The following is a 26,532-nucleotide window of genomic DNA, read 5'->3' on the forward strand; positions in this document are numbered from 1 at the left end:
GAGGCCAGGGTGTGTGAGGGGGTGTGTGATGGGGTGGGGGTGGGGCGCGAAATGGCCACTGTGTTCCAGGTCAGTCCCCTGGCCTGCAGCTCAGGCACTCTGCTGTGCTCAGGAGAGGACACCTGGGCCATGGCCTCACTGGGTCCGCCCCACCCGGGACCCCTCTGCCCAGGCAGTCAGCAGGGACCTCTTCAAGGGGGACATGTGCCCTTCCTGCCCACGCCCAGCGACAGGTGCTCACAGCACAGCTCTCACCCCGCACAGACCTGGAGGCCCTCCGGGGCCCTCCGTGTGCTGGGCCACAGAAGGGCAGGAGCCAGAGCCAGGCCCGGGGAAGCTACAGTGTGTCCTCAGGCCCCGAGGCCACCAGAGGCTGAAGCAGCCCGGGCAGAGCAAGGAGGTGTCTGCTCTTCGCTCACCTCTGGGCCCTGGGCCTCCTGGGGTGGGTGGGCTCCCCGATGGGCAGAGGCTGTAACTGGGGGTGGTGGGAGGAAGCCCATTACCACCTCTGCTGTCCAGCTGCATTAATGCCTCTGTTCTGGCCCCCAAGCCCAGGTTCCTTTCTAACAGCTCACGGCCCTGCCTGCTGGGCTAGGACCTTAAGGCGAGGTGGGGTCTTCCAGTCTGAGGAGTCCCAGGGCCTGTGCAGCGTGGCCCGAGGAGGTGGCCGCTGGGCTGCGTGGGGTTCTGGCTGTAGAGAAGCAGATGCCCAGGGCCAGGGAGGGCGAGGGCCCCACATGGATTCCGACCTGGGGAGGGGGCAGATGGGTCTTGGTTTCAGAACAGAGGACCCAGGGACGTATTGCAGGGGACAGACTTGCCAGTCCTCACTGTGGAGGCTGTGGTCCGCCCACGCGCAGCCCAGCACTGCGAGGCTGCTGGTCCACCTTAAGCGACAGCAGTGGCGGTGCTGGTGGGGTGGGATTTCCTGCAGGAGGTGGGCCTGCCCGCGGGCCTATCCCAGGCATGGGCAGGGTGCCCGGCCCTTCCCCGAGGGGCACTCCACTCTGTCCTGGGAGGCCTGCAGCCTGGGCTGGGACGCAGAGGGACCAGCAGACCCGCCCTCCTTACCCTGCCCGCTGCCTGTGGCTCAAGGGCTGTGAGGTGGGCAGGGGATAAACAACCAAGGTGCCCCTGCAGTGTCACGATCCCCCACCCTCATAAATGCTGCGGGTGGGGTGGGGTGTTGCTCCAGATGGGAGGGGCCTGGCCCTACCCAGGAAGAGCTCCGAGGTGTTTAGGGAAAGGTCTGTGCAAACAGGGACCCGGAAGGGACCCACATGCTCCAGCCCCGCGGCCTGTGGACTGGGGACAGGAGGCCTGGCTGTCGCCATGTGTACCCCTGTGGGCAAGACCTCAGGTGTGCGGCGGCCGCATGGCCTCAGAGGGTCATGGGCTCCCAGCCTGGAGCTGGAGGAGAGGCCCCGCTGCGGGAGGGTCCGCCGCCGGCTCTGCCCCGAGCGCAGAGGGAGGAGGAGGAGGAGGGAGGTGGCAGGCCGGGCAGGTGGGAGGGGCCGGCTGTCGGGGCCCCGCCCGGCCCCACGGCCCCTCACCGCCGGTCCACCTTAAGGGGCGCGCTGACATCAGCACGCTGTCTCCTCCGCCGCCCGGGAGGTGGGATTTCCTCTGCTGCCACCGCTGCTGCCTGGGTCCTGCCCGTCCAGCCGGCCCCGCCCGCCCGGCCCCGGGGAGGGATGCGGCGGCGCGGCGCCCAGGATGCCCCGCAGCCCCGGGACGCGCCTCAAACCCGCCAAGTACATCCCGGTGGCCACGGCGGCCGCACTGCTGGTCGGCTCCAGCACCCTGTTCTTCGTGTTCACGTGAGTCGGCCGCGGCGCTGGGGCCAGAAGGGGCAGGGCTGCGCACAGCGGTGGACGCGGCCTGGCAGGACCGGGGCCGGCGTTGGGCTGGCGGGCTGGGCTGGGTGGGGGCACCAGGGCCGTAGGCAATGTGAGACCCCACTCTGGGCCAAGGCTGATGCCACGAGCGTGCCCTTCCTGGGGTGTCAGGGACAGGTGAGACCTGGGTGTGAGGACACTGGTGTCCGACGGCCACCCCGTGAGCATACCAGGCAGGCCCTGGGTGCAAGGCGCCAGCCCGGGCAGGGGAGTGCGTGCGGGGGCTGCCCAGGGTGTGGCTGCAGCCCTGCCCTCCCCACGAGGGGAGGGGGGCCGCCCAGAGCCACCAGCCCTCTTGCGAGGAGCCAAGGATGACTCTCGAGTGCCCTCCCAGCCGTCCGGCCCCAGGCCAGAGCCAAGTTGTTCCCGCGTAGGTGTGGCCTGGCCCGGCTGCCACGTGCCTGCCCCATGGCCACCGCCGACGCTGGCCTGGCAGTGCCCTCTGCCTTCTCTTGACTTCCTTCTCAGGAAGGCCCAGTGGTCACAGCTGGAGGGCCCAGGCCAGGCCACACCCAGGGACACTGGCCTCGGTGGGCGCTGGGACCCTTGAGGCAGAGGGCAGGCAGGTCCCGGGCCCGTGCAGACCAGGGCAGGGGCTGACCACAGTTCCCTCTGCATTGTCGTGCCACCCCCTTCCCCAGGCCTCCTCTGGCACAGGGAAGGGTTGGGGACCCCAGGCTTCAGCCATGCAGGTCTGTGACCACCTCCTGCCACAAGTCCCAGGCTGGGACACAGCCAGGTCACCAGAGTAACAACCACTCTAGCCTTCTTGGGGACCTGAGGCTTGGGGTGGCTGCAGCCAGTGGGGCATCTGTTCCAAGGCAGGGGTGGGCAGAAGCCAGCCGGGTACCCTTTCACCTTAGCCGGGGCGAGGGCAGCAGCACGAGGACGGAAGGCTGCATTGGGCACCTCGGAGGTAGGCGAGCCCCGACCTGGAGGCTGGGCTGGGTGGGCACCACAGGCTGCCAACAGCGTGTTTAAAAAAGGCCTGTGTGGACAGGCTTATTTCTGGCTTTGGCGAGCAGACTTGTTCTTGTCACTCAGATGCTGCTGGCTATGAGGCTGTGGGCAGCGGGCGCGGGCCGAGGTGGGATGCGTCCCACTGAGGCTTCTGGAGGGTGGGGTATGGGCAGGGGTCTTGCGGGAGTCTGGGCCCTGCTTCCCTGCAGTCTGGCCTCCATGTGCTGGTTCTGGTTTCTCACTCCCCAAATGCAATTCAGCATTTGTCCTGACTTTAAAAGGAATATGTGTTCTCTGATGAGAACTTATGAAACGCTGGGAAAAAGTTCAACAAGCAGCCGAGATCAACCCCACCCCAGGGAACTCACCCACCTCCTCTCCCCTTAGGTGCACACAGGCCCCCTGAAGGGTGCTTGTCCTGAGGCTTCCCTTGATTTCAGAGAGTCCTTACTGTCCTGTGAACTCGACCCGCCCCAGGGGCTGGGCATGGAGGCTGCCTACCCTCCCTCTGCTCTCACTGCTGGGGTTCTGGGTTCAGTGACCCAGCGCTGAGAGGTTCGGGGTTGCCCTGGGGCAGCACAGGTGTGCCCTGCATCCTGCCCTGAGTGACTCACTCTGCCTGAGAGACCATGCGGAAGATGGAGGTGCAGGGGGTGCTGGCCGGCGTCCAGGTGCAGCAATCATCTTGCCAAGGGACCCTCACTTGCCCCCCGGAACAGGGATCCCTGCACCCCATGGCCACATTCCTTGGCTGAATGGCCATCAAGGACCCTGGCCGGTGCCCAGCCCAGTTCTGCTGGCGTTGTAGTTCCTGAGGGGGTCTGCTGGGTGGCCCAGGCCCAATGACACCACCCACAGTGGGCTGATTCCGGGTAAGCAGGGGGCCAAGCAGTCCCCTTCTTGGGACAGGCCTCTCGTCACCCTGGTACCCACACCTCTGCCCTGTTTCTGATCCCAGGCCCACTGCAGACTCAGACACCCGCTCCTGGGCCCTTCCTACCCCGCCCTCGGGGCCCCACAGGATTCTGTCTGCTCTGCTCCTTGGACTTCACTGGAAGCTGAGTGGTCCCCGGCCCCCGCTCTACACTCAGTAAATATGAGTTGCCCCTTTGAGACAGGTCCACATAGGCAGCAGCTCCGGGTGTCACTCAGGGTGGGGAGCCCAGGCCTAGAGGACCAAAGACCCCTCCCTTGGGCCAGCTCTCTGAGGGGCTCGGCCCGCAGCACATTCAGACATGTCACCAGGAAAGGCTGGGGTGTGGGGAGGATGCCCAGAGCTGGGGGTGTCCCCCCACGAGGATGGGTAGCATGTCTCAGGGTAGGTTCCTGGTGGCCCTCCTCCTCCAGGAAGCCTTCCTGGGTTCTTGGTACAGTTCTGTCCCCCAGACCCAAGAAAGCTCAGCGTCAGGCCGGGTCAGGTGCTGGGAGGCGTCCGAGAGCGCCGAGGCCAGGTCTCTGCCCCTTCCCCTTCCTCTTCCTGGAGCCACCTTACAGAACGACAGGGACCCTGTGAACATCAGAGGGCCAGGGCTGCTTGGCTGGATACCCATGCCTGGGGCCCACACTGGGCTGTCTTGTCTCTGTCTGGGGCCAGTGGGCTGACTTCTGGGATGTCATGGCAGGTCCCCAGGATGGGCCTGAGCCCTCCCTATGCCTAGAGGCCCACTCAGCCACAAGGCCCAGCCTAGGACAGTGAGAGTTCCAGTCCAAGACCAAGCCAGCCTGCGGCGGGCCTAGGTGGATGGAGCCGCTGGCTGGGACCATATGGGGAGGGGGACACTTGGTGTTAGCCCCCTGCCAGGACTTGCTGTGTGTACCCCTGGTCCCCTGAGCTTCAGTTTCCCCATCCGCTTGGGTGTCTGTAGGGTGGGTGCATGTGGCCAGAGGCCCTGCCTGGCTGGATCAGGGCAGAGTAGCTGCAGACCCTCTGGTTCCGGGTGTCCCGTGTGTGAGCTTCATTAGTCAGTGTTAATGAAGAACCTGATTTAAGTGAAAACGTCTGAGTTAAAAATTTCCATTCTGCATTTAGCCGAGGCCGCATGCTACACTTCAGAACCCCATCCTGCTGGGCGGTGTCTCCCGCCGGCCCTGGTGGGGCCATGGTGGAGGCTCAGGACGGGGGCCGGCCCGGGGGAGGGGCCTGCAGTGTGTCTGCCACCACTGGGTAGTGCCCAACCCCTGCCCGGCAGGGCGAGCCTGGAGCACACCATTCCCTGGGAGGGGAGTGGGGTGTCATCCCTGAGGGCAGAGAGGTGCTCCTGGAGCCTGGCACGGACTCAGGCGGCCGGAGCAGTGCTGCCTGCCGGGCCTCGCCCACGGAGCTCGTGTGTCCTCACACATCCTCACACTTGCCCAGCCCACAGGGAGCTGAGAGATGTCCAGAGAGGGCTGGGGTGTGTGGGTCAGTGGAGGAGGAGCAAGCCTGCATCTGTGTTTGTGCGTGAATGAGGGTACAAATGTGCCATTGTGTGCACGAGTGTGCATATCCGTACACACGTCGGCACACATGTGCCTTTTGTGTTGATCACATGTGCACGTGTGTATGCATGCTTGTGCAGTATCCACACATGTACGCCTGGAGCATTGTGTGTGTCTGCGTGTGTGCTACACATGTGTGCATGCATGGGTCCCTGCATGTTCATGTGGATGTGTGTGTGTTCTTTCGTCTTCTCCCCTACTTAGCCGTTCCTGGGCCCTGGCAGCATTGGCTAGTGAGCCAGTCCTTGTTGGGCATGACCCAGGCCTCAGCCCCTCTTATGGCACAGCCTGGGGGTAGAGGCCCCCGGGGCGAGGATGGGGGGACGGGATGCGTGGCAGTGCCTGATCCTGGGTCTGAGTGAAGCCTGGGGGGCTGGAGGTGGTGAGTGGAGGGTGCAGTGGCTCAAGTCCCAGTCAGAGAACCCATGCCCTCCCAGACTTGCCCAGCACCGGCTAAAGCCCCACCCTGCCCTCCCTGGTATGTGCTGCCCACGCATGCAGTGGGTGGGTGGTGTCCACCCTGGGTAGAGGCCGTCTAGCACCTCATTGCAAGCGTTACTCCATCACCTTGCAGCTGCTGCTCTCCCCAGCCCTAACCGTGTCACTCAGGGTCATCGAGGCCCAGGGAGGACAAAGCAGTGTGGGCCTCCGGGGCGGGGGTTCAGTCCCTGCCTTGGGTGACAAGCCCTCGGATACCCTTGATTGTAAAATGGGGATGACAGAAGCGCCGCCCCCCAGCCTGAAGGGTGGGATGCATGGTCCACTGAGCAGGCCGGCGGGCAGTGGGCTCTCAACATCTGCCGGTAAAACTCGGAGGGCGATGATGAAGGGCCGCGCTCAGCCCCCGTCCCACATCCTCCCGCCTTCAGCGCCGGCCTGCCTGCTGCACTTCGTGTCTGCATGTCTGTCTGTTCTCGGCCGGTTCCTTCCTCTCGAGAGCGGGCTGGCTCCCCAATGTGCGACAGTGCAGGTGGCTGAGAGCCACGTTTTCCTTTTGCACAGACTACGTGGTCAGCCCTCCCAGAAGGCGCGTGGGGAGCTGGCTCGCAGTGCCAGGGTGGGTCCGCGGTGCCCACCTCTCCCAGGTTCTGGCTGTGCCTGGCTCTCTCACCTGTCTTCACTGGCATCTGGGCTCCCAGCCCCCTCCCACCCTGTTGGGCAGACCATGCCTCAGGGGCCCACCGTCATCCTGCCAAATGACATTGGATCGGAGGTCACAAACATACATTGAGCGCTGTCTGCACGCCAGGCTCCAGCGTGCAGGGATGGGGAGCGTAGAAGGTATCTGCTCTGGGCCACCTGGGCAGGGGTGGTGGAGGAAGGCCTCCTGGCAGAGGACCCCGTGTCCTCAGACTGTGCATCACTTCCATGGCGGGTTCTGGAGAAGAGGAAGGGGCAGCTCACGGCTCCCAGTCCTCCGAGTGTGCTGCCTGCCGTGGGAGCGGAATCTTTAAATAGCCTCTTGCTTTCCACTAAAAATAGAGAAGTTCCTCTACCATGGAGGTGGTTGCTGGGGTGGCAGGGCTGGCTCCCGGCCAAGGCAGGCGTGGGCACCAGTGTGGCCGGCGTATGCCGTGGGGGCGGGCAGGGCCACGGGCACGACTCACTCTGCAGGTGGCCACAATGCCCTGTCCACCTGCTCAAGTCTGGTGTAGGGGATCCCCACCTGCCCCCCAGCTCCACAGAGGGCCTGAGTGCAGGGAGGGAAGCAGACCCACTGGGTGCCCCCTGCTTATCACAGCAGCCATGGGAGAGATGGTGAGCCTGAAGCCAGAGGGGCTTCGTAGTAGCCTAGTGGGCAGAAACCCACCACAGGGTTGGAGCAGGGGGTCACAGGCCATGTGCCCGAGGACTGGCAGTCTCCAGTGAGGGGGCGCTCTGGTCAGGTCCTGCGAGGCCTGAGGAAGATGCTCTCTGTGCCAGAGTGTCCACCAGGGTGGCATGTGAGACCTTTGCAGGGAGCCAGCAGTCTGAGAAGGCTTCATGGAAGAGGGGGCAGCCTTGGAGCCAAGTGGTGAGGGGTGATGAGAGACGGCGGAGGGGTGGGGGGCGCCATGCTTTTAGAGTCTCCAAGTATTCTGCACTGCCCTATGGAGAGTAAGGTGACAAACTAAAAAGAAGAGGTAGCCTGGGCAGGGATGCACCTGGGGCCCAGGCCCTGAGATTGCACCCCTCAGGGAAGAGCAGACATGAACTCCCCATGCATTTACAGACCGAGGATTGGGGCTCCCCACACCACACCCCAGAATCTCCCTGGCAACAGGGCCCTGCCAAGCTGGGGACAGGTCTGGGTGAGGCCCAGGTCTGGCCTGAGCTGCCTGGCAGGTCACTGGCCTCTACCCGTCAGAGCACATGGGCAGAGCCAGCTCCTTTCCCATCCTGGGCTCCCACCTCTTGTCTGTGTCTCCCCATCCAGGGCAGGGGACCTGGAAAGATTCCCAGCTGGGGCAGGAGGACGTGGCTTGGCTCTGGCCTATGGGCTTCTCTGAGCCTCAGTCTGCTCAACTGGGAGTTGAGCTCCTAACAGGCGCTCAGGGGTGTCTGGGTCAGGACTGTCACACACGGAGCCTGTGCACAGCCCCTGAGGGTTGAGTAGAGATGCAGTGGGCCCGTGGCAACAGTGGTCTCCCTGACTGCCATGCTGAGCACTGCACGCGTGTGGCCAAGCCTAATTCCTCTGCCCCGCGTCCCCTTCCCACACACCTGCCACACCCCTAGACCCAGCTCTGCACTGCTGTCCAACACAGGTGCCCATGGTTGACACGAGCTGTGTCCCCAGCCGTTCCTGTCTACAATGGCATCCTCTTCCTCTTTGTGCTGGCCAACTTCAGCATGGCCACCTTCATGGACCCTGGCGTCTTCCCCCGAGGTAGGGCCCTGTGCTGGGGCAGCTCATCTGGCTGACTTTCGCTAGAGTGTGAGTGGCTGACAGAGCCTGGCTGGGGGCGGTGTGGGGGGTGGGTGGGTAGGGCTGGCTGGAGAGGGGCTCTCCTGCCAGGGAAGTCACTTTCGTGCTGCCCCCGGCCCACAGCGGATGAGGACGAGGATAAGGAGGATGACTTCCGGGCCCCGCTGTACAAGAACGTGGATGTGCGGGGCATCCAGGTCCGTATGAAATGGTGCGCCACCTGCCACTTCTACCGCCCGCCACGCTGCTCCCACTGCAGCGTCTGCGACAACTGCGTGGAGGTGACCGCCTGCCCCGCCCCCAGCCCACGCCCTCCTCCCCTGCCCACCGTGTGCCCTGACGCGCTGTTCCTGCCCAGGACTTCGACCACCACTGCCCCTGGGTCAACAACTGCATTGGGCGCCGCAACTACCGCTACTTCTTCCTGTTCCTGCTGTCGCTCAGTGCGCACATGGTGGGCGTCGTAGCCTTCGGCCTGGTCTACGTGCTGAACCACGCCGAGGGGCTGGGCGCCGCGCACACCACCATCACGTATCCTTGGCCTGACTACAAAGGCGGTGTGGACCAGGGATGCTTCTCACAGGGGAAGTCGAGGCTTGGAGGGGTGGGTTGGCAGCCCAGAAGTCCCCAGGGAGTGGGTCTCCTTCTGTGAGTGGGCGGTGGGGAGGGGGCGGGTAGTCTGTCCACAGGTGCCTGCTCCATCCTCACCCACGGCCGTTGGCCTTAACGGGCCAGCATGGCCGTCATGTGTGTGGCCGGCCTCTTCTTCATCCCTGTCATCGGCCTCACTGGCTTCCACGTGGTGCTGGTCACTCGGGGCCGCACCACCAATGAGCAGGTGCAGACCCTGGGTGGGGCCATGCAGTGATGGGGATGGGCATGGGAGGGTCCCCGACGGGCTGAGTGAGGAGCCAGGGCTGCACAGGGACTGGGGTGGGGCGGGGCAGGGCAGGGCCGTGGGGGCCCTCGGCAGATGTGCAGCTGTGGTAGGGGAAGCTCTGGCCCTGGAGACCCCAGGTGGGGTTTGGCATGTGGGGTCTCACCTGCCCTGTCCCCCTCCTCTCCCCCATCTGTGGGCACTGCAGCCACCAGTGAATCAGAGCCCAGAAATTCCACAGCAGGGGCTGACCCGGGTGGGGGGCACCCCTGGGCTGACCCTGCCCAACTCACCTCTGTGGAACCCCTGCTGTCCCTGCCTGTCCCCCTGCCCTCCTTGGCCAGACCCTGGCTGGCCAGGCTGGCTGAGGGGTCCCATGTCCACAGGTGACGGGGAAGTTCCGTGGGGGTGTGAACCCCTTCACCCGCGGCTGCTATGGGAACGTGGAGCATGTGCTGTGCAGCCCCCTGGCGCCCCGGTGAGGCCCGGCGGGTGTCCAGTGGGACTCCTCGGGGTTTGGGGTGGGCAGCCATGGGCCCTCAGCCTGATCCACTTCTGTTTTTGGCAGGTGGGGTCCTGCCCTTGGCATGCATTCAGGCCAGGTTGCCCTGGCCACTGACCCCTCTGCCCCTGGTGCAGGTATGTGGTGGAGCCGCCCCGGCTGCCCCTCGCCGCTCGCCTGAAGCCACCCTTCCTTCGGCCGGAGCTCCTGGAGCGAGCGGCACCACTCAAGGTCAAGCTTAGTGACAACGGGCTGAAGGCTGGACTGGGCCACAGCAAGGTGGGGGCCCAGGGGTGGGGTAAGGGATGGGGTGAGGTGGGAAGCGGTCAGGTTGGAGGGGCCTAAGAGTAGAATGGGGAAGGACTGGGTGGAATGGGGGAGGGGTCTAGGTCCCAGGCCCCAGGATGGAGTCCCCAGTTAAGCCCTGCCCGTGGCCTGTACCCTACACACCACTGACCGCGCCCCCTCCCAGTCCAAGGGCAGCCTGGACCGGCTGGATGAGAAGCCGCTGGACCTGGGGCCGCCGCTGCCCCCCAAGGCGGAGGCCGGCACATTTGGCAGCGACCTGCAGACCCCACGCCCCGGCAGTGCTGGTGAGGCGGGGGCAGCCGAACGGAGGGAGGGGCACAGACTGATCCCAGTCTGACAGTGGTCCATCTTCCCCAGAGAGCGCCCTGTCGGCGCAGAGGACCAGCCCCCCGACACCCGCCATGTACAAGTTCCGGCCCGCCTTTCCCACGGGTACCAAGGCGCCCTTCTGTGGGCCGGGCGAGCAGGTGAGGAGGCCTGGCCCTGCCCGGAGGACCCGAGGCCCCGCCCCGGAGGCTCCACCCAAGAGGCCCCGCCCGGGAAGCTCCGGAGCCCCGCCCCCAGACTTCGCCACATCCTGGAGGCCATGTCCCCAGGAATCCTACCTGAGCCCCCCGCACCAGGCCTCACCCCTGAAAGACCCGCCTGGGTCACACAGGGTGTGGGCATCCCAGCTGGGGCTGGTAGAGGGGAGCAGGGCCAGGTGTCTTGGGAGGGGCTGGTGCAGGCAGTCCTAGCCACTCGGCCCTTGGCCAGTGTTGCCTGCTGGCTCTAGGCGCTGCCCCCGGGGGCACTGTGTGCCAGGATGCCTGGAATTCCACCATTAGTCAGTCACTCTGTAAGGTCCTCAGGGCCCTCGGGAAGGCTTCAGAGGAATTTGAGATTGTTTGAGGAAGCACATTTATTCTCTGCGTTCACGTGGAGCAGCGGACGGCCTGAGCAGACACCCAGACCCCTGAGGTTCCCAGGCTGCCTGCCTCCTTCATGCCACCAGAGGGGGCCCGTGGCTGAGCCAGCACACTTGGACCAGCCCCTCTCTCCCAGGGAACTCCCTCCTGGACTGATATCCTGCCTGACCCTGCCTCTGGCACCTGCTGGTCAGGGCAGTGAGTCTGGGCCTCCCTGGCCAGCGTCCGGTGGCCCTTCTTGGAATGAGGGGGCTTAGGTGGGTTGCCTCCTTCCTGGGATTGTCCTGGATCCCATGGAGGGTCCCGCTGGTTGGCCAAGTGCCCTAAAGCCACATTTATCCCCACCCATGCGCCTTCTGGGTTTTGAGTTTCTGCAGGCTCTTGTCCCAGTCCAAGTCTGTGTGCCTGGAATCACGGAGAATCAAAAAGGCCCCCCTCTGTCACTGTGGCTACTCCCTGGGCTGCTGGGCTCCGAGGGCACTGCCCTGCTGTCTGCTTTGCACTGCCCGCCCAGACCCTCAGCCCTGGGGTGCCTGGGAGAGGCCCTGGGTCACTGTGTGGTTATTAAGTCTCTTTGAGGTCCTGATCCCAAGGCTGCCCCAAGGCCCCTTGCTCTCCCTGGGGAGTTGGGCTGGAGCAGCTGCACAGCCTTCCCTGGAGAGATACTGGGGCCCCCTGCTCTGCTCCACCCTGTCCCCACTTCCCTCCGTGGGGCGCAGGGGATAGAGAGCTTCTGGGAACAGCTCGTCGGTTGCACCTGCCGCCATCCCTGATGCCACCAGGATTGCAACTTCCTAGTGGGCACAGAGCACCTGGTGAGCGGGCAGGGCACGGTGGGTGGGCCAAAATGGATGTGCGCCATCTCCCCCTGCAGGTCACGGGCACTGACTCCCTGACGCTGGGGGAGGACAGCATCCACAGCCTGGACTTTGCATCCGAGCCCAGCCTGGACGTCCCTGACTACCCGCCCAGCAGCCTGCATGCAGCATACCCGCCATCCCCACCACTCAGTGCTGCTGACACCTTCTCAGGCGCCTTGCGCTCCCTGAGCCTCAAGGCTGCCAGCCGGCGGGGCGGGGACCACGTGGCCCTGCAGCCCCTGCGCTCTGAGGGTGGGCCCCCCACGCCCCACCGTGGCCTCTTTGCCCCCCACGCGCTGCCCAACCGCAACGGCAGCCTGTCCTACGACAGCCTGCTGAACCCTGGCTCTCCTGGGGGCCACACGTGCCCGGCCCACCCCTCAGCTGGCACAGCCAGCTACCGCTCGCCCTACCTGCACGCGGGGGCAGCGGGCGACCCACCACGGCCCCCGCCCCGCAGCTTCAGCCCCGTGCTGGGCCTGCGGCCTCGGGAGCCCTCGCCTGTGCGCTACGACAACCTGTCCAGGACCATCATGGCCTCCATCCAGGAGCGCAAGGACAGGGAGGAGCGTGAGCGGCTGCTGCGCTCTCAGGCTGACTCGCTCTTTGGCGACTCGGGTGTCTACGACGCACCCAGCTCCTATAGCCTGCAGCAGGCCAGCGTGCTGTCCGAGGGCCCCCGTGGCCCCGCGCTGCGCTGTAGCTCCAGGGACGACCTGGTGGCCGGGCCCGGCTTCGGGGGCGCCCGCAACCCCGCGCTGCAGGCGTCGCTGTCCTCGCTGTCCAGCGCCGTGAGCCGGGCGCCGCGGACCTCCTCTTCCTCCCTGCAGGCAGACCTGGCCAACAGTGGCGCCCCGGGGGCCAGGCCCACCAGCGGCTCCCACAGGTCGCCCGTGCGCCAGGTCCCTCCGTCCCCACCTAGCACTCCCCGCTCGCCCTCCTACGTGGGCCCCAAAGCCGTCGCCTTCATCCAAGCGGAGCTCCCAGAACCGCCGCCCTCGCTGTCTGTGCAGAGGTGGGTGCTCAGGGTGCGGTCAGCTGCCGGGCACAGGGCAGGTGTCTGGCTGCCTGCAGGGCCTCTTGGCCAAGTACGTGGGGGCTGCCCAGGAGGCCTGAGGCTACCTAGGGGGGTGGGCCTCACCCACCTTGGAGGATTCTGGCGGCCAGTGTGAGGGTAGCCCAGCTCCAAGGGTGCCCTGGCATGTCCTGGGACCAGGGGCAGGAGAATTTGCATCTTGAGCCCAACACCCACACTCTCCCCTGGCTGGCACAGACCCAGCATGTGGGGGACCCTAGGGTTCTTCCTCTAGAGATGGTGCCACTGTCCATGTCCAGAAGGCCAAGTCTGGGTGACCATCCTCCCACAGCAAAACATGCCACTCTGGGCACCACGGTCCTGGCCTTCGGGGGGCACAAAGCCCCAGGAAGCAAGGGCTTCCCTGCTCAGGGATGGGCAAACCGAGTCTCAGAAGGGCAGGCTGGTCCCAGGCCCAAGTACAAGAGCCGAGCACCTGCTGGGCACGTTTGCTCACCAGGGCTTCACCTGGCTGCCATGAGCACAGGCTCAGTTGATGAGGAGGTTCCTGTTGTGGGTGTAACAGGCCCAGAGGGGGCTGCTGTGAGGCAGCCCAGGGAGGGAGGGGCTCCTGCCCGCATGAGTGCTGGGCAGCGAGGTCCATGCTACTGGTCAGTGCTGGGGAGGCTGGAGGGCAGAAGGGCAGCCCCTCGTTTCCCTTGGAAGGAGCAGGGAAGAGGCCACATCGTCACTGCTGGGCTTCCCAGCTCAGGGCACCAGGACAGGGCAGGGTCCAGGGACTCACCTGGCCAGCATCCACCTGGCCTCCCTGTGTTCTGTGGTCTGTGCTGAGAGGCCTGGGAGGGGATGGCGGCCATTCTGACATCTGTCTGTCCTGTGACAGCACGGCCCTCCCCTGGCAGGTTCTGCTCCCCCACGCATTTCCGTGTGGGACCGTCCAGGGTCAGAGGCAGGGGCTGCCCAGTGCTCCGTCTGTGTCTGTGTCCTCTGTCCTCTTGCCTCCGCTGGCCCCTGTCCTGCCATGGTCCCGTGTTCACTGTGTGTGTGCGTGTGTGTGCTTGTTTTGATGCAGGGACCACCCTCAGCTGAAGACCCCCCCAAGTAAGCTTAATGGGCAGTCCCCGGGCCTGGCCCGCTTGGGGCCTGCCACCGGCCCCCCAGGGCCCTCCGCCAGCCCCGCCCGGCACACGCTCGTTAAGAAGGTGTCCGGCGTGGGTGGGACCACATACGAGATCTCGGTGTGAGGACTGACTGCCACCCGTCGCCGTAGCGCCATGGGAGCCAGGACCCCCCCCCACAGCGGCTGCCCCCCCTCCCAACTTCTCTGCCCCGGGAGAGGAGGCCCAGGCTTGGTGTGGACGCATCAGCGGGAGGAGAACCACGCCTCCACGGGCCTATCCCTCGTCCTCAGCCCGTGCATCCACTCATCTGCTCACCAGGGCACAGCTGGGCCAAGGGCCATGAGGCTGCAGGATCTGCGTGTTGGTGGCCCTGCTCCCGCGAGCTGGGGCAGCAAGGGGGCGTGGACTACACAGGTTGTCACCAGGCCAGTCCCTACCCACTTCCCTTACACATGGGTCACTGTGGCCCAGAGATGGACAGAGAGGCCTGGGCCCCTGGCCGTCCTCCCAGACCGAGGGCCCCACCGCCCAGCTGCTCCTAACCATTGCCTTTCAGGGACCCGCTGGAAGCTTGTAGCTTGGCAAGGCCCACTCTTCTGCAGGGAGTCCAGGCCCGGCCCACAGGCACCCAGCTCCGGGACTGCTCTGGGTTCTGACGGACAGGTGCACAAATGGACAGACGGACGGACAGCCAGCTGTGGGTGGGGTCCTGGCTCCGTGTGTCTCGTCTCGCCCAGCTGGTGGGCGCGTCCCCGTGTCTGTGCGCTGAGCTGCCATGCCACGTCCCATGTGTTCACGCTCGGGCCCCCGCTGCCCCCACTGCCCGGAAACTCGCTTTAATCGAAGCCTTAATCTTTGCTTTATGCTCTTGTGGGAGGTGACGGGGGCAGGGGGAGCGGGCACAGGAGGCCGGATGCCGCCACAGGGGGCCCACACGACCCCGAGTCCCCTCCCTGCAAACTGGAGACCCCCACCCGAGGCATGCAAAGTCCAGGCCCTGCTGGAGCCTGGGCACCCACGTGGAAAGCACATCGGGGAGGGGTCGGAGTTTTGTCTGGCGCCAGGGACCCGAGAGTAAGCACACGGCAGCGTCCGCTTGCGTTGTGTCTGTTTTATGTTTTTATATCTACATCTATATATCTATAATTTTATTAAAAAAAGAAAAAGAGTCATTTCGATCCTTTCCTTGAGCAAGGCCAGGGGCTCTGGGCGGGGGCAGAGGGGGTCAGGCTCCGGGAGAGGTGGTGGCGGACAGTCCGGGCGTGGACGTTCTGCGTGGGCGTTTCCATGGACTTAAGCCAAGGGTGGGGGCTGGCCGGCGGTTCTCTGGCTGACCAGCGTGAGGTTTCCCTGAGTCTGCGTCATCCCTGGCAGTAACGGGGCATTTGGAGAGAAGCTGGGGCTGCAGCTGCCCCAGGGGCCCCGGGATCCCAGGAGCAGGGAGTGCCCGCCCGTCCTGCAGCTGCGCGGACTGGAACTCATCTCCCGTCCCCCCTGCAAGTGTCTGGGGTGGGGGCGTCAGGAATCCACAGCTTTTCAGGGGCTGGGGGACCGGGGCAGGGGCTGGCCCCACGTGGGAGGCCGGCGGGTCCTCAGACCCTGAACCGGGCAGCTCTGCTCCTTGCTGACCTCCGCCTTTCTGCTTCTCTCTCACGGGACGCTGCAACCCACAGGGGGCGGATCGGCACCTTCAGCCGTGGATGGGGGCGGCGTGGCCAGCCCAGGGTGCCCCCCGGCCTGCACCTGTGCCACCTCGGCCTCCCGGTGGACCGCCCATCACTGCGGGTCCCCTGGAGCCCGGCCACTGGGGCGCCCCCCCGGGGGGCCGTGTGCCGTCTACACTTGGCCGCCTCCAGCCTCTTCCCCAGCCTCTCAGGGCCCGAGCGGGACACCAAGTAGGAGACTCTGGGGCCCAAGAGGCCAGGCTGCTGCGGACCCTAGGGTGTGGGCTGGGCGTCCCCTCTCCACCAGCTGCACCTTGACTGACCCCGAGCCCACCAGGGCCTGTGACCCTGTGCCCTCCCAGCTCAGGAAGTCCCCACCTGCTGCAGAGGGTCTGAAACCCCAGGTGGGGGCCCTGGAGCTGCTGGGACCAGCACAGCCTTCCCGGGTGTCACCATCACCTGATCCCCCTGCCTGACCAAGCACTTTACACGCCACTTCTTCCCAGGGAGCCCCGGCCTCTGTGGGTTGGGCTGGGTGGGGCTCTCAGGTCGCCCCTGCAGGTCGCTACACTCCCCCCTCCCTGCACCCAGCACATGAACAGATGCCTTAAGCTCCTGGAGCCGCCAGCTGGAGGAGACCCCAGCCCACCGGCCCTGCCCAGGTGGTCTTCACTCCTTCACTCTGAGATGTTGCACCTGGCGAGCTCAGAGGGCCCTGCCACCCCCAGCCTTGCAGCCCCCAGCTGGCTGGGCCTGGACGCTCCCAGGGACAGGGCTGGGCCCTGGCCGTCCCCTCTGCCTGGGCAGTGGCTCTGTTTCTCCCATTTGGGGATGAGCAGCCACAAAGCTATTCTCTATTGTTCTAGAAGGTATTGCCCTGCCCCAGTTTAATGCACTAAATAAAATTTTTGGTGTTTACCTCCATGGCTCTGTCCACCAGCGTGGTCCCCCTGTCCTCCAAGCCTCGGGGAAGCGCCAGGAGGCTGGACTGGACAGGGACCCTGGGGTGGGGAGGGAACAGGAGCGGGGGGCCGGGTGGTGGCTGGGCCGGTTTGGGAAGGGGGGTGGTCGGCCAGACAGGGACGTGGCTTATGTGAAGGGTCAGCAGAGCCTGGACTGAGAACCTGATCCCCGAGGTCTGCCAGTCCCAGGGATGAGGCCTGAGGACCTCACTTTCAGTGGAGCCCCTTCTACGTACCCTCTGCTCAGAGCCCTTCTGGTGGCCAGGGCAGTCTGGGGGTGTCCTGTGGAGAGGCTGCCCTGGCAGCGGATGGGGCTTGGGGGACGAGGCAGGGGCGCCACCCCTAGGGACCCTCACTGCAAGATCCGCCTCAGAAGGTGGCAAAGCCTCCTATGTCCCGCTCCCATTTCCATGGAAACAAGTGCACAGGCCTTGTGTCACTACTGTATGTCCAGCCGCAGGCCCAGCCCTCAGGACAGACCCCGCCTCCACCCTCCTCCAAGGCTCTGGGCTGGGATGGTGCGTGGGGGCTGGCACGGCCGCTGGGCACCCTGGGCCACACCAGCCGCCTTGCTTCCTCCTCTCTGGGGCTGCTGGGCCTCCGGCCTAGAAGGGCAGGAAGTCATCCACCTCAAGGCGCAGGAACGGGCCCAGCAGGGTCCGGAACTTCCAGATGGTGGCGCGGCTCAGCAGGGGCGGCACCAGCCCCTCGAAGGGCACGGGGTCCACCATGTACACGTAGGCGGCGGTGCAGGCTAGCAGGGCACCCAGCAGCAACCTCAGGGCCAGCAGCCTGTGGACGGCGGTGGTCAGGGGGCGGGGGTGCCCAGGGGACAGTCCCTGGGGACTGGGCTCTGCCCCTGAGCTCAGACGGCCACCTACCAGAGCTGGCCTTTGCGGCCCTCGGAACATCCCAGCTGCGGCCGTGCCTTCCGCGGGAGAGGGGCTGAGTCAGAGCAAGTTCCTGGTCTCTCCCAGGACAGGGGTGATTCTGGTCACAGGGATCCTCTCCCGCTCCCTGAGAGGGGCCTCCAGGGAGAGGGTGGGGTGGGGGACTTACCCCTATGCACACCATCTGCTGCTCCTTCCTGACCTGGGTGCGGCACTGGGCCCGTTCCCTGGCGGGGGGTGGGGTGGGGGTGCGGTGCACAGTCAGCGCCATGTGTACCCCCCACCTCAGCCTGGCACCACCTGGTCTGGTGCAGGGGAATTGGGGAGGGGTCAGGGATTGGTCCACCCCATCCTGACCTGGACACCTGCCCCCATCCCGGCTCAGCCAGGCCCCGCTGGCTCCCAGCCCTGCACATCACCCCAGAATCTCCAGCTGGATGTCCTCCATCTGGTTCAGCACACCCCGGATGTCCTTCTTGAGGTTCTGGGGGACAGAGAGGGTAAAGCTGGTCCCCCAACCCCACTGCCCCCACCCAGCCCCCTCATCCTCTGGGTGTCGCCTTTAGGGACCTACCAGGAGCCCGGTGGCCTGGTTGTTCAGGGCCATGTGTACTTCGGCCACGCCGTCCCACACCTGGTGGGAGGGTGGAGGCTGGGTCACGCCCCAAGGAGCAGGACCCACGCAGGATGCATGTCACAGGTGGGTGCCCCAGCCCCCCCCTCCCACCCTTGCAGGTGGGCACCTCGGTGATGGCCATCTTCTTCCTCTCAAAGGACAGTCGGATCTGCTGCAGCTCGTTCTGGGGGCAGGCACAGTGTGGGCAGAGGGAGGACCGGCAGGTGGTCAGCTCCTTCCTCCCCGCACGCCCCCGGCCTCCGGGGCCCACCTGGGACTGTTGCACGAAGGACTCTTTCCCCCGGCACGGCTTCTGCCGCAGCAGCTGCAGAGGGGCCCTATCCTTCAGGGGCCGGGCGCTGGCCTGCTCAAGGGGCTGCAGAGGAGCCACCGGCTCAGCCCCAAGGCCATCAGCAGCATCCGTGGTCAAGGACTGCTTAGGAATGGGGTGGGGGTAGCGCATGGAGCCACAGGGAGCTCCCCAGAGCCTCCCATTGTCCTGCTGGGGCTGCACCCCGCCACACACTCACCCAGGTCAGGGCTGTGCAGCTCGAGTGCTCGGGGCACAAGGGCAGGAACTGCTGCCCCGGCCCCAGGAGGGCCCCCAGCTGCTCCCGCGTGTCCTGGTTCTGCCTTTTCTGGGGGTGGGGGCAGAAAGATGGGAACAGCCACTTCGCAGGCAGAAGGCGGAAGGGGGCGGTGGTGGAGGGCTTGGGGCCTGGGAGGGCTGGGAGCACACTCACCAGATTCTGGTTCCCCTGCTCCAGCTGGAGAAAGGACTGCTCTGCAGGCCCCAGGAGCATGCTCTGGAGCTGAGAGGGGGCTGCCCTGGGCGAGGCTGGGGTCCCTGCCCTCAGGGTCAGGGGCGGGCAAGGGCAGGGTCTGGGCCCTGAGCTGGGCCACGCCCCCTGCGTGGGTGTCCCCTGCTCTCGGCCTGAGTGCAGGGGCCAGCCCCACCCCAGCCCCATCTCTACTTGTCCTTGTCTCACCCCCGCCGGGTGGTCTTGCGGCCTCTGTCGCTGCACCTCTCCCTCTTCACCTGTGATAAAGTTCCCAGGTACCTCGTCACCGACCCTGGGCCCCCCACCCCCTGTCCCCTGGGCTGGGAAAGGCCTGGCAGTCTCCACTGAGTGGGTGGAGCTGAGAGGCACCATGCAGGGCCACCTTACAAACCACTGGCAGGGTGGGTCCAGGCATCCTCCATGGCTGCTCGAAGCTGGGGGTTGGGGGCACTGGGGGTGGGAGTGGCCACGGGGTCCCAGGGTTTTCAGCCCCTCCATAGCTCCCTGTGACTCCTTCCTGACCCCAGGTCCATGCTTTGGCCTGGCCTGAGCTGCCACCCTCTTACTGAGGGCCCTCTGGGTGTCATGGCTCACAGGTGCCTCAGGGGCACCTGTCACAAAGACCTAGGCATGGCCAGGGAGGTCATAATGGGCTGGGGCGTGGTCAGAGCAGGGCTGGCAGGGTCCCTCCCACCATGTCCCTGTTCCTCAGGTAACCTCAGGGGGTCACCCCCTCTGCATCGTCCCCACCACACCCACCTCAGCTATTTTCTTAAAATGTACAGCAGATCATGCAGACACGTGGTTAGAACAAAGTCAAACAACAGGAAGTGTCCAGTGTGACCCTGCCCCCAGCCTTGATCCCAGTGGCTGAGACCTTTCTGGAGGTGGCCGCACGTCTCATGGTCTCTCTTCACACAGAAGAGATCATCCTACAGCCTGGCCTTTTCACCTAACGTATCTCCAAGTTTTTTTAAAAAATCATTTATTGAACATTCGATGGTCCTGCAAGGACTATTATTATCCTCTCCCTGCAGGCGGGGGACCAAGGCATGAAGACACTTGCCCGAGGCCATGGCCTATTCAGTGATGGGACCAGAGTCCAGCCTGCTCTTCACCACTTTGGGGGTCTTTTCAGTGACAGCAGAGCGTGTCTCCCATGTGGAGCCAGATCCAGCCCCTGCCCCACAATGGTTTCTCCTCCCTTCCTACAACATCGTGTTGCGCTATCTGTCCCACTGCACCCCCGCTGCTCCTGGAGCCCCTGCCTCACATCCTCCTCTTTCTCAGCTCCCTCCCTTGTTCTGTGGAAGCACATCCTCAAGCAGCGTCCTCAGAAAGGTGGGTCGGTAGAAACCCGAGTGCCTGTGTGGTGGAAACAGCTGCAAATCCTTCCTGTCCCCGGGTCCTTGGCCCTCTGCAATGTGACCCTGGGCTCTGGGCTAGCCTTGAGGTTCGCTACGGCCAGTGGAGTCTTACCAGCAGAGACCTGGACAGTGCTTGTGTGTTGGGCTGTGACTGTCTTGCTGCTCTGGGGACCCTCTGTGGTGGGAGGGGAGCATGGCCTTGCTCTCAGATACCAGGTCGTGGGGAGGGAGGCTCTGGTTATCCCAGCGGGTCCCCAGCTGCCAGGAGCTGGGTTAAAGAGCCCAGTGAGACCACAGAGACCCACCCCGTGGGGCTGGCCAAGTTGCCAAGGCCCGACTGACTTGCGCTTGTTTTAGCCTCTGAGATTGGGAGCCATCTGCCCCTTGGGACTAGATCATGAGACACCTCACAAGTCTGAAAGCATCTTACTCTGACCTCACGCTTGTTGGCTGTGAGTTTGGGCAGAGTCAGCTCAGAGGGCATTTCCCCACAGGAATTCAGGGGCCCCACAGTCCCTGGAGCTGCTGTCTGCAGGCCGGGCTGCAATTGTGCTTTAAAATTTCAAGACATCTCCATTGTTCTTTGCGTGCCCTTATTCTTTTTTCAGAGCTTCCTGCTCTGTTTTAGGGGTAACGTGGATTTTGCAGGGAGGGGAACTTTTGCTTCCTGCTTTTTCTCTTTGTGGTTCTTTTTTTCTGTTTGGTAGGACTTCCTATTAGGCCCTGTCCTCAGATGTCTGGCTTTTCTACTCCTGTGCATAGGGAGGCAGGATGGAGCTGAGGGGTTTCTCTCCCCGTTAGCAGCCAGGGTGTCCCAAAGTCAGTCCCCTGGGAGGAAGGCCTCCTGCCTCTGGGCAGACGTCTGGAGAGGGGGACAGCTTGGGGAGTTTGCCTGACAGTCCCTGTGTCACCTGCCGTCCCTCACACGTGCTGGAGGCCACCCCAAGCCGTCCCCTAGCCAGCCCAGTTTTGCTGCCCTGCCTCGTCCACACCCAGGTGATGTCAGCCCCTGTCCTGCTATGTCAGCCCCTGCTTCCCGCTTCCCGTCTGAAGAAGTCTGTCAAAATCCCTTATCTGCCGGTGGTCTCACTCCTGTCCTCTTTGTAGGACAGATACACTACAGGGGCTGCCGGACAGGGGCCACCCACAGAGGAGGGGGCATGCACAGCTCACAGGCTGTGTCTACCTGGACACAGGTGGCCCAGCCCCAGGAGGTCACTCTGTTTCTAGGGTTGCATCTGTGAAGCATTAGCAACAGGCTCTGGCTGGAGATGGGCTGGGAAAGATGGGCCTGGAGCCCCACTCAGTCATCAGCGGCCCCCTGAAATCTCCCCTGAGCAGACTCTGCTTAGCCACCAGGGGAGGAGGGGGCCTCCGGGGTGGGGCGGGGAGCCGTGCCCTGTCAGGTGCCAGCAGGTGCCTGGGAACGTTAAATGGGGAGAGGGGATCTCCTCATGGAAACTGGGGACCCCCTGTAATAACAGCAAGGACAGTGGCTGCAACCCGGGAACTGTTAGCAGAGGCCTCAAGTCTCAGGAGCCAGGCAGGACACCCAGGCGGGGCTGCAGGAGGGGGTGCCTGGGACACCCGATGACACGGGAGCCTCAGCCCCACCCACCGTGTCCCGGCCTGGAACCCCATATGCTCCTGGCTGCGCCCCATCTGGGAAGTTTGCTGGTGGCTCACAGCCCAGCCCTGAAGAACCCAACACCCTGAAACCTTCCTCACACCCTCCCTGTGGTCCTTGTGAAGTGGCCCTGAGCCTGAGAATGGCCCAGAGGGTGGGGGGCTCTCAAAGGGAACCTCAGTTTTGGTGGCATTTCCACAAATGGGGACAGGTAAGGTAATGTATGCGGGGCACCCTGAAAATCCGTGTTGATTGGGGTGGGGGTCTGAATTGAGTCAGGGCTCCAGGATGGGGCAGGGGAGAGTCTGCATCGTCAGATTTCCTTGCCATGGCAGGAAGCGAGGCTCAAGTGCGTCGTGGAAAGAGCCAGGCCAAGGCCCTCCTTGTCATGCAGCGTGCACCTCCCTGGACACCAGTTGCCATGGCATCCGCTTCCTGCCCAAGTTGCCATGACGCCCAATAGCCTCAGGGAGCCTGAGCCTGTGAGCAGGGGTTGGGCTGCGGAGGCAGAGGAGGTGTGGAGGCCCTCGCCCTTCCTGCTCCTGCCAGGACTCACCGTGGCCTCCACCTTCAAGGCCCCGCGCTTATTTCCAAAGCTGGGAAACAGACCTGGAACTTGGGGTGCCTGAACCAGCCACAACCCCTCAGGAGGAGCCCCATCTCTGTATGCCCTAACCAGGGCCCTGGCCCAGAACCACTCCCTCCAGCCCTCAGACCCTCAGGCCCTGCAGGCTTCCTGGAGCAGCCCCAGGCTGGGGATCACCCACTTCTCTGGGGCTTCAGGTCACTCTTGGGATCTCACCTCCTCCCAGGGCCTGGCGGTTCTCCCAGGGCCTCCCAGTTCTCCTGTGCTCTGAGTTTGTAGTAGACACAGATGGCCTGAGGCTGGGACCCATGTGGCTCTGAGGGTGGTCTTGTGCCCTCTTGGGGCACAAAGGGGTGGTTAGGCCCATAACCAGGAGGACAGGTCCACTGGGTGTGACTGCGTGAGGGGGGTGGTGGCCTGGGGAGTGACCGCCCCAGCCCAGGGCCAGAGGGCAGGCACACTGCAGGCGAGTGGTCACAGGCAGCTGAGCGCTGGGCGGGTCCCTCCCCTCCCCAGCCTGTGGGAAAGCCCTTCGGGATGGAAAACAGGCTGGGGGTGGGCCCTGGGAATGGGTACAGGTGAAGGTGAGAGGAGGTGCTGGGGGTGGGCCCATGGGGTCCTCCTACAGTGGTTCTATTTCAGAGGCTGTGACTGAGCAGCTCCCAGGGCATGGGCTTGGCAGGCCATTTGTCTCCCCTCCCTCGGTGACTCTTTGGACAGCTGCTGCTCACATTTTCTATTTAAGAATCAGAGGAGACTGTACATTTGAGATTCACCACGAGATAGGGTCAAAATGTATTTTATCATAAGTCTACAAATAATTTTCTGACAAATCTATGATACCGTATATGTGTAACGTAAAATCACAACCATGGAAACTGTTACTTTGGGAAACTATGCCTAAATCTAAGTATGATTGGAGCTTTAAAATTTTTTCCAGCAATAATACTTGTTACTTGTTCACTTATTTTGTCAAGCAGAAAATCAATAATTGATACTACAGATTTAAGCAAAATTTATGAGAAAATTATTTCAAACTAAGGCAATGCCCTCCATGAGCCTAACTTTTATCTGCAAATTAGGAAAGACTGTTTTGATTCAATCAGTAATCAGACCCATGGATCATTGGTGCAGGAAAAAAAAAATCAGATGAGATAATGTCAAGGAAAATACTCTCTATAAATTACCATCAGCCAGGGTGCTGAGGGCTGAAGCCTGGGGAGGTGGCTGTGCTGCGGCTACAGGGCCCCCTGCACCCCAGGGTGAGTGAACTGGGTGTGCCTACCCTGCCTGAGTCCAGAGATGCCCCCCAAGAGGGTCTCACCCAGCTAGGCTCACCCCCTTTTCGATACCCCCATGCCCATCTGACCCTGCTAGCCCGACAGTGGTGCCCGGGAAGCCAGCATGGCCAGAGCGCCTGATGGTCAATGCTGGGCTCACCTCACCAAGTCCATACCGCGGCCAGAATCCAGGACATCTGCCCACCCCGCTCTCCACCCTCTGCCCCTAGCCAGCTCTTGCTGGGCCGTGAGCTCCTGGGGTCCATCACTGAGTCCAGGCAATGGGCCCAAAGGGGTTGAGTGAGACTGGGGGTAAGGTGAGGGACGGAGACCTCGGTGCCAGGCGCTCCCTCCCTCTAAAGGACGCTCCATCCTCTCCCGGCTGGCCCTGTGTGGGTCCCAGGATCTACCACCAGATGGCGCCAGAACCCTGCAGACGGCCTGCAGGCTTTGGGGAACCCCAAACCCAGGGCAGGGGGCAGCCCTGGGCTGAGGAGGATCCAGGGGTGGTTCCACCGAGGCCTAAACTGCTGGCAGTGCTGGGGGAGAAACCCCCTCCCCACTTGGATCTGCAGTTCTGTGGGGGTCTGAATGCTTCCTGCTGGTTCCGTCCCACTGTTCACACTGAAATAAATGACCCTGGGACTCACCCCCCACTCCTTCCGGCCCCTCGCCTGCTCCCTGCCCAGGGTCTGGGCTCCCAGAGTTGGGGGGGCCTTCCCCAGTGTGGGAACACCGCCCCCACCCCCTGCCAGCAGCCCTGGGCTGGCCACATGATGCTTGGTTGTCAGTGGGCAGCCAGAGTTGGTGAGGGGGGGTCCCAGGTTCAAGACTGTGAGGCCTTGGCTAGAACGTGGCTCAGGTGCTGGGAGGTGAGAGCCCATCTGCAGGGGGCAGGCTGGGGTGTCTGGCACCCTTAGGGGGCCAGTGCAGCAGGGGCAGGTTGTGGTCACCTGCATGGTCTCCAGGGTGTCTGGGAAGCTGTGCAGGGGGACAAGGAAGGAGGCAGAGGGGTTGGGGAGAAAGAACCCCCACCTCCAATTGTTGCCTCAGCCCCCAAGGCAGCAGTGGCTGTGGCATGGGGATGGGGGATGCTGATGCTCTGTGCCCAGAGGTGCCGCCCCAAGCCTTGCCCTGGGGTAATGGGCTGGCCGGGCAGCAGGGCACAGCCACTGTTTTGGGGTGACCACGTGGTGCTGGCACAGAGAACAGGCCTGGAACCATCTCTGCCTCCCACAAGATCATCAAGGTGGACACACTGGATGTTTGCTTGCGTGCTGGGGACAGGGCCTTGGACGGGTTCTCAGTGCAGGCTCTCCGGACTTGGGACTGGACCCCCAAGGCTTCCGTGCCTCAGCCCTGGGGGGGCCCAGCCCTTCCTAAGGCTATCAGGCCCCTGGGCAGCCACCCTACTCTTGGAGCCAGGCCAGGTGTCTGGGCTCCGTCCCGGTGAGATGGGGTTTTGGGGTGCAGAACCGATTGCTGGGGTGGTGAAGTTGGCTGTCTGTGCTCTGGGGGTGGGCCTCAGAAGTCGGAGGGAAGTGAGTCAGGACTGGGGCATGGGTTAGGGGTTCCCGGGTTGGGGGCTGCAGGCTAGAGGGGACACAGGCTCTCTCAACCCTGGGCTTTTGGGGCCTGAGCCTGGCTTCCTTCCCAGGCAGGCTGTCCCTTTAACTACAATTCCTGCACCAATGGGGAGATGTGATGAGGGAGTGTCAGAGCCTCCCTTGGCCTGGCCCAGGACACACAGCTGGGAAGTGGACCGAGGTCACACTGTGCACCTGACCTTGGGGCTTCAACACCGACCATACCACCAGAGCCTTCAGTTGAGCCTGGGCTGCAGGGCCACAGTGGTGGGGGTGAGGGGAGCCGGTGGGGGATGGAAAGGAGGCAGGCGAATAGTTATGGGGTGCAGTCATCCCGTCCACCCACCCCCACGGAGCTTCCATCATCCTCCCTGGCTGCCCATCTGGTCCCCTCCAGGGCTCCTCCAGAGGGCTCAGCTTCAGGGGAAGGTCAGACCTCCAGAGCCAGTATTCCTGGCCCCTGGCAACCCCAGCTTGTAGCCCTTGGCCAGAGTCCGCCCAGACATCCACAGTGGAAACCGATTTGGGGCCTTCCCCCTCCCCTCCCTACGGAGCAGAGACCAGCAACCACCCGCCAGCTTTCTCTTTTGAATAGTCTCACTGTTGGGTCCTTTGTCTGAAGGTGGGTCAGCTGAGCACAGTGGCCAACACTTGTAGCAAACTCAGTCTCTTGTCTGGGCATCTCAGCTTCCCCACCACCCGAAAGGCCACCCATCCCCCCAACCAGCAAGAGGCACGTTTCTGCACCCACCAGCCAACAGTGACCACCAAACCCACCAGCTAACCAGCTCACAAACTTACTGACCATTCAAACACTTGTCACCTACTCCGCCCTCCCTTCTGGCACTGACCCTGAGATGCCCCAGGACCCTTGGGTGTCCAGCGCAGCCCAATGGGCGGTTAGCTGCTGGGGTCAGCTTTGGTCAACAGGAAGGGGCAGGTGGGTAACCCCCCTCCCTTCTTGCCAGGACTGCTCTCTGCTGCCCCTCCCTCACCCCTCTCCGACTCCGGTCCCCTACCAACCACCCACAGCTTCCAAGCAGAGGAACCCACCGCCCACACACCTCCCGAGCTGACTGCGGCCCATTCTGGACTGTGCGGTGGAGCCCAGGCGCCTCCCGGGAGGCAGCGTGAGGCATTCTTCCTAAGAAGGCCCCACGTCAGTGATAAAGGGCAGGATCACCCCTTGCTGATGTGCCATGAGCCGCCCGCCATACAGGGAGACGTTCATTTATCTCAGGAACTGGGCGCAAGTTATGAAAATGGTAATTTCTTTGAGATTCAATTACGTGCTTTCACTGTTACCCTCAGTAAT

At 63.8% G+C, this 26,532-nt stretch overlaps 2 protein-coding genes across 6 annotated transcripts; one reads left to right on the forward strand and one right to left on the reverse strand.

Moving 5' to 3' along the window:
* Positions 1-1,642: 1,642 nt before the first annotated feature.
* Positions 1,643-16,115, forward strand: ZDHHC8 (zDHHC palmitoyltransferase 8). 5 transcript variants are annotated; one of them, XM_082641594.1, is made up of 11 exons: positions 1,643-1,820; positions 8,084-8,205; positions 8,368-8,525; positions 8,603-8,775; positions 8,980-9,082; positions 9,508-9,599; positions 9,761-9,902; positions 10,096-10,216; positions 10,290-10,399; positions 11,715-12,715; positions 15,531-16,115. In XM_082641594.1, the coding sequence occupies exons 1-11, from the start codon at positions 1,717-1,719 to the stop codon at positions 15,754-15,756; spliced, it is 2,352 nt and encodes a 783-aa protein (XP_082497720.1). In that variant the 5' UTR covers positions 1,643-1,716; the 3' UTR covers positions 15,757-16,115. The 5 variants fall into 5 exon arrangements, with proteins under 5 accessions (XP_082497720.1, XP_082497716.1, XP_082497717.1 ...); XM_082641590.1 differs by lacking the exon at positions 15,531-16,115 and adding an exon at positions 13,809-15,029; XM_082641591.1 differs by lacking the exon at positions 15,531-16,115 and adding an exon at positions 14,414-15,029.
* A 973-nt stretch (positions 16,116-17,088) lies between these two features.
* CCDC188 (coiled-coil domain containing 188) lies at positions 17,089-19,269 on the reverse strand (the record flags this gene model as incomplete). The annotated part of the gene is made up of 9 exons (XM_082640876.1): positions 17,089-17,275; positions 17,365-17,408; positions 17,543-17,600; positions 17,793-17,857; positions 17,948-18,007; positions 18,117-18,173; positions 18,261-18,365; positions 18,520-18,627; positions 18,733-19,269. The coding sequence occupies 9 exons, from the start codon at positions 19,267-19,269 to the stop codon at positions 17,089-17,091; spliced, it is 1,221 nt and encodes a 406-aa protein (XP_082497002.1).
* Positions 19,270-26,532: the final 7,263 nt, after the last annotated feature.

Source organism: Mesoplodon mirus, assembly GCF_964341445.2.
Source record: "Mesoplodon mirus genome assembly, chromosome: 13".
In the NCBI taxonomy this organism is placed as follows: Eukaryota; Metazoa; Chordata; class Mammalia; order Artiodactyla; family Ziphiidae; genus Mesoplodon; species Mesoplodon mirus.